Source organism: Vidua chalybeata, chromosome 3 (genome assembly GCF_026979565.1).
Source record: "Vidua chalybeata isolate OUT-0048 chromosome 3, bVidCha1 merged haplotype, whole genome shotgun sequence".
In the NCBI taxonomy this organism is placed as follows: domain Eukaryota; kingdom Metazoa; phylum Chordata; class Aves; order Passeriformes; family Viduidae; genus Vidua; species Vidua chalybeata.
In genome coordinates this window covers 89304436-89310780 of record NC_071532.1, presented here as the reverse complement: position 1 = coordinate 89310780, position 6345 = coordinate 89304436, and the positions used below count along the sequence as shown (strand labels likewise).

Below are 6345 nucleotides of genomic sequence, written 5' to 3'. Positions count from 1 at the left end.
GGAAAAGTACATTCTCTCCACTCCATGTGTACAAAGTATACTGTCTGTCAATTGTATCTAGGTGTTAGTTATTAAATAAAGGAATTTCTGCTGGGATGATCTGTATTCCTGTGATCCTGATTATACTCTAGCTGCTTCCCATTTTTCTAAACAGAGAATCATAGAATCAGTTAGTTTGGAAAAGACCTTCAATATCTTTGAGTCTGACCATGATGGAACAAAAAACAGAATTTTGTAAAAGCTTCATTATTAAAATATTTTGCCCTGAAGTATGATATCTGCATCCAATTCCCAGATGAGGAAAGTTAAGTCTCATTGATAACAGGATTCCCAGGACACATGTCATTTTGGGTAAGGATGTAGCATTCATCCTCTTTCCACTAGAGCTGGGACATCCCAAAGTGGAGAAATGAAGGCTGATTGGGCTAGAGGAAGAAAGCATGGGTTTTTTCCCTACAGCACTCATCTGAAAGGAAGAATGCTGGGTTCCAGTATTTTCTTTGAAGATTGTTTATGCATTTTATCTAACAATTGTTTCAAATTAAATGTGTGAAGATTTTTTTGGGACAAGTACACAGGACTAGCTCTTCCTTATGCAGTGCAAAGCTACAAGGCTATAAAGCCCAAGTTTATACTTCTATCATGCCATAGTGAGTCTTGAATTCTTCAAAAGGAACATTTTTCCCTGGCTGTCTCAGCTGCTTGTGTGGTCAAAAGAATGAGTTCTTGGATAGGCATGGGCTCAGCCTTTTGAGGCTGTTATGGGAGTCACATCCCGGTGCTCTGAGCTAGGGACACAGAAGTTGGATGGAAGCAGCACCAACACCAGAGGATGGTGCCATAAAACAGAGAACACCATTCAGTTCTTTTTAAAAATGACTGTGGCTGTCTTTCCACCAAGGAAAATACTAATCCTTATGTTCAAGCTAGTGAAGATAACTAACTGCAAGTATGTTGAGACACTTCAAGAGTAGCATGGGGTAGGGAATTTTGCTGTTGACTTTGCAAAGAAAGTTCCCTCATCAGCATTTTGATCTTTCAGACCACATGCTGAAGTCATTCAGTCTCCCATGAAGTGTGTAGGGAATCTTAGACATCACTTAGACAGCACAGATTTCTATCCTGCATTGGAACATCTGAAGTTAGATAATGCCTCATTGAATTTTTTGAACTCCTACCTCCATTCCTGCCTGTAGCTTTTAATGTTTAGTTAATGGAAGAAAGAAATGTTTCTCCAGTAACTTAAAAGAGATTTGTCTGCTATAAAAACACACAGGAACACCCGATTAAAAAGTAATCCTAAGAAAAAGCACTCAAAATGGATTACAAGGTAACAAAGTCAACACAGGCATACACGTCAGTGACAGCTTCTATTTGCTAATGCTGTATGCATGAGCTGGTTAGTCAGAGCTGCTGAATCTGGCATAATACATGAGCATATCAGTTTCAGTAAACAGCGAGACAGATTTTATTTCAGCTTTAACACCACATATTGCAAAATCACAAATGCATTTAACTAGGCAGATGCATGACAATTCCTTGACAAACATATCATCCCTTTGACATTGGTTTCAAAGGACTAAGTTGACTTTGGCTGTAGTCCTTCTGCCTGCTGTGTTATTGCAGCAATGAAGATCAACACTGCATTACAGCAGGACTGTAGAGAAAAATAATCTTCAAAAATATAATATAACAAAAGAAAAGCATTGATCAGCAAGTCAAAAACTCAAATTCATTTACTTCTTGCCACTCATACCTATTTAGCCACTTTTCTAGATACTTCACAATCAGTGAAGAGAACTGAAGGCAGTGTCAGAAATCATAGAAAAAATTCAGTGGCAGAAAGTACTGATTTTCTGATATCACAGTAACTAAACAATATTTTTACCCCTTAAAACAAACTCAGTGAAAAAAAATGGGCAGATCTTATACATTCACACTAACTCTTTGGATAAGTATTATTTAATTTCAACAACACTGATCCCAAACATAAGAATTTTATCTCACAGACTTGTAGGCTTCATTTTGTGACTCCTTAATACAATAATAAAAGTTTTATGAACTCAAATGACACTATTAAGAGAGGAAAATTAGCCAAAGCCTCTCTGGACTTATTCACAACACTAGAATATTTAGTTCTTATTTCATAAGCTCTGGTTATACACAAAAATGAGCCATTAAAGTGCTGGTCCAGAGCCAAGTTGCCCTAATACATAAAAGTTTAAACTACAAAGCTGCTGCTGGAAGACATTAGAACTGCATGGAATCTATGTCATTGCTGTGTTCTGGAAGGCACTGAAGAATGATTATGCTCATACTACTGGAACTGATCAACTTTTCCTCCAACAAAGCACACCAGTCATGCCTTCAACAATGTAATATCTTGACTTATAATTTTTATAATGACACTGTGATAAGAACATCTGCTCATGGAAGCCAAACACCTGGATGCAAGCCCTCCACAGCCAGGGGACTACTTCAGGGTGAAGTGACAGCAATGTATTCAGCTGGGGACAGTGATAGGGACTAAAAGAGCAGACATCACTAATGATGGGTCACTCTGAATATAAGCATAAAGGTTTAGGAAGTCAGAAGCACTGGAGAGCCTCATCCCATGTCTTGGCATGTTTTTGAAAGGGTCTCAGCTGTTTTATTATGTGCTGAATTCAATGCTGCCTATGTGAGTGATGCACGCTCATGGCATAGCTATTGGATTTAATAGCCTTTGCTATTAAAAGCAATAGATGCTTATTTTGTGAAGCCAGAGATTAGGTGTCAAAATGTTTGCAGAGTCAAAATTATGCCAGCCCAGGAAAGCAGAGCAGCATCATTTTACAAACATAAAAAAATGTCAGTAGACAGAGCACAAGATGTCTCAAGATTCTCAGTCATACAAGGATTTTATAGGGACTGCTCACCTGGACCCACAGACCTAAATTCATCCCAGGTGGCAATTTTGGCACACAAACACTGGGTTGGGGTTTTCTTTTTTTTATTCTGGCTCTATGTTTCTTTGTCTCGTAACAATCCTGACAAACAATCTATTTGTCTGTGACCTCTACCCTGGATTAGGATAACTCACGATGTGGTTGAAGCTGAACATGTGGGTAAAGTACAGGCTCCAGATGTGACTGTTCATCTTTTCCAACGCTCACATCATTACAGAATAACAGACCTGCAATTAAGGCTCTCCACAAGTTTACAAGTAGTTTTTAAAACAGACCCAATGAAGAACTGAGACATTTTAGGTTGTTCATCCACATGATTTAATAGGTACCCTGTTTCACTGCATAGGGAGAATCAAGAGCCTTGAATCAAGAGCCAACTGTCTGCAAACCAGACAGGCCAAATACTGAGAAGTCTAGGATACACTGTGCACAGAGGCATAAAAATGGACACTATCTGTTCAGTTCCTTACCTGGCTGATAACTGAAGGCCTCCACCACCCCCTTCAAGAAAAAGAACCCTGCCACCTGTTGCAGAGGCACTGACATTCATTTCTTGGGATTTTTCTGGGCTTAGGAATTTTTAATTCCATTCTACCCAGTGGCACAAATTCATCCAGATTTACGAGCAAGTGTATTCTTTTTTCAGTTCATAATCACAGGATAAGCTGAGTTGGAAGGGACCCACGAGGATCATCAGGTCCAACTCCTGGACCCTGTACAGCACCATCCCCAGTAGTCACACCATGTTCCCAAGAGCATTGTCCAAACACTTCTTGAACTCTTGTCAGGCTTGGTGCTGTGACCACTGCCCTGGGGAGCTGTTCCAGTGCACAACCACCCTCTGGGTGAAGAACATTTTTCTAATATCCAACCTAAACCTCCCCAATACAACTCAGGCCATTCCCTCATGGTCCTGTCACGGGTGTGTATTTAATCTCCCCAGGCTGAGCAGCAAGCTCAGTCTCAGCTCAGTTGTTTACTCTCACATTCAGGTTTGCATTACAACAGCTTTTTTTTTTTTCAAGGGTTGACTTCACTTTCAGTCTTTGAGAAGCTCAATATTGTTTATGTTAATTAAACATGCTTGCTCAGAGGGCCCTGGCTGGAAGAAAATTCATCAGGACCTACATGAAAACTGCATACTTCAGCTCCAAATGAGCCAATTCTGTGCCTACAGAGAAAATTAAACAGGAAAAATTATTATTAAATAGGAAAGTATTTCAGTAAGGTTAGTCACCTTCAGGGGTAAATTACACATAAATTAGGGAGTTTTTAAGATGTCAATTCTGGCACCACATTTAGGCTTTACTCTAGTGCTGCTGTTTCCTTACTTCTTCATTGGGTCTAATCCATTACAGAATTTTTAAGTCTGTGAATGGTTCAAGACCTGGTTTTATTTAAGTTCATGTTTTGATATATGAGCTCTAGCGGCTGCTAAATAGCAAAGCCCCAGCTGAAACATGGGAGAAAAAAGGAAAGAGCTTTTTTGTGGTGATCCAACCATGCATCCAGGGCAGGTCAAGAAAACCAGGGTGTTCACACCTTCAGGAGTACTTGAAAATCTTCTTACTAGACTCTGCAGGAAAGATTTAGTATTTTGGAATGATAGGCAAGGTATTTCTTGCCTCACCTGAGCACATATCTTTTTTTATCCTTTGACTTTTACCATGAGAAGAGTGAAACAAAGTAGCTTATATTAATTTTGACTATCATTATGGCATAAACAGAATAGGGGTATTATATTAAATTTATAGCTTTGTGTTGCCTTGAATGCAAAGACTGACTTTCTTAAACGATGCCAATTTGAAACTACACAACTGGCTCAAAGATCTCAGAAAAATTCACTTTGGTATTTCAAAGGCAAACCATGACTCAGCAGTAACTTGGCAGACTTGAGTTCCAGACAAAAAATTATTCAGCCTTTTCCTTTTTTATGTGTAATCTTCCACTTTCTTTCATAATACCTTTTGACAAGATTTCACATTTTTGAGGAATATTGAGAATATGGATGAAGACCGCAGTCCAGGGTTTTAGATTTTCATGTCAACAGGCCATGTTCAGAAAAAATATACATCAAAGTACACAGAGAAGTACAGACAGATCCTACACAACCAACCAGTAAAAGTAATGAAGTTTCAGGATTAAAAACATGACAGAATTTTCATGGCACACTTGAACATTTATATCTAGGATAAGGTTCTTTGAATTTGTCCATTTGTTCATTATAGATCTAAAAATGACAGTGCAGTTCATTGGCATCTTGTTGAACTAAGGCATTTAAAAGAACAGTATCATTATCAGTAGAGCACAAAAAATAAATCTAAGTGGTCTCCTTTGTGTAAGCTAGTCCAGCAAAATACTATTATCCTAATCAACCTGTGATTTCTGAATGAGACTATCAATTCATAGCCTACAGAATGAAAAATCTAATTTTTTGATGAAATCTTGGATGAAAATGTAGCCCTTTCTACACCATTATGAACCTGAATGATGTGGAAACCTTGCCAATTTTTATTTGCTTCATATAATTAGGTTTTAATAAGTTGACCAAAAAACGCAACTACAACAAATTTAACATATGTAACAAATAAGGAAATTTGCTGGAGGATTGGAAGGACCTGGCAGAGTGCCATTCACCACAATGTCTTGGAACAAGATAAAGTCATCCATAATTTAGCAGATGTTACACAAAATTTAAAAGAAGTTCTATTGCTAAAAAATTCTTACCATGAATTCAGATTTGGCTCTGTGTTCATAACACAGTGACTTGACAAATGAAAAGCAAGAATTCAGATAAATAAAATACATAATAGAATGGCCACACACAGTGTGAGATCTCATAAACTACTGAAAATATTTTTACTGTTCTGAAAGACATCTTGATTAAAATTTAACTATGTACTCACTGTTTCTACCCAGTTTTCCTGAAAAGAACTAAAAATTCAATTTAAAACATGGAAAAGTGTCCTGGTGTTTATACATTTTTCTCATCTGTAGAAGTATGAAGTACAGGGTTCTCTACTACAGTCATTTATTTCTTACTTACAAATCAGACAATTCCTGACAAGACAGTACAGTACAATAACTGTTCCCATTTAAAAAATTATATATCGGTTCTATTTTGTTTCTTTGATTCAATGGTTTTCTTGTTTCTTTTCCTAAAGCAAATGTCCTTGGTCAAGGTAAATGGAAAATGTAATCAAGCTGCAAAAAGAAAAATCCATTTAATTGATAGTTCCAGTACTGAAGGAAGCTTGTGCAACCTTTGAGTTTGTTTTCTTGTTCAAAGCTGTGCAGATGAAGTTTCCAGCTTCCATCACGGCACAAAGATTTACTCCCTAAAAAAGAGGTGAAAAATGTTAAGAATAATAAATGCACATGTTAAAAATGCTTAGAC

The 6345-nt window shown here is 37.5% G+C and overlaps 1 protein-coding gene across 1 annotated transcript in view; it reads right to left on the bottom strand.

Moving 5' to 3' along the window:
- Positions 1-1444: 1444 nt before the first annotated feature.
- The window catches only part of HMGCLL1 (3-hydroxymethyl-3-methylglutaryl-CoA lyase like 1), a 76675-nt gene continuing 71774 nt past the window's right edge, over positions 1445-6345 (bottom strand). The window contains exon 9 of the mRNA XM_053938894.1: positions 1445-6286. Coding sequence (XP_053794869.1) covers positions 6173-6286 — 114 coding nt within the window. The 3' untranslated portion in view covers positions 1445-6172. The remainder of the gene's footprint in view (positions 6287-6345) is intronic.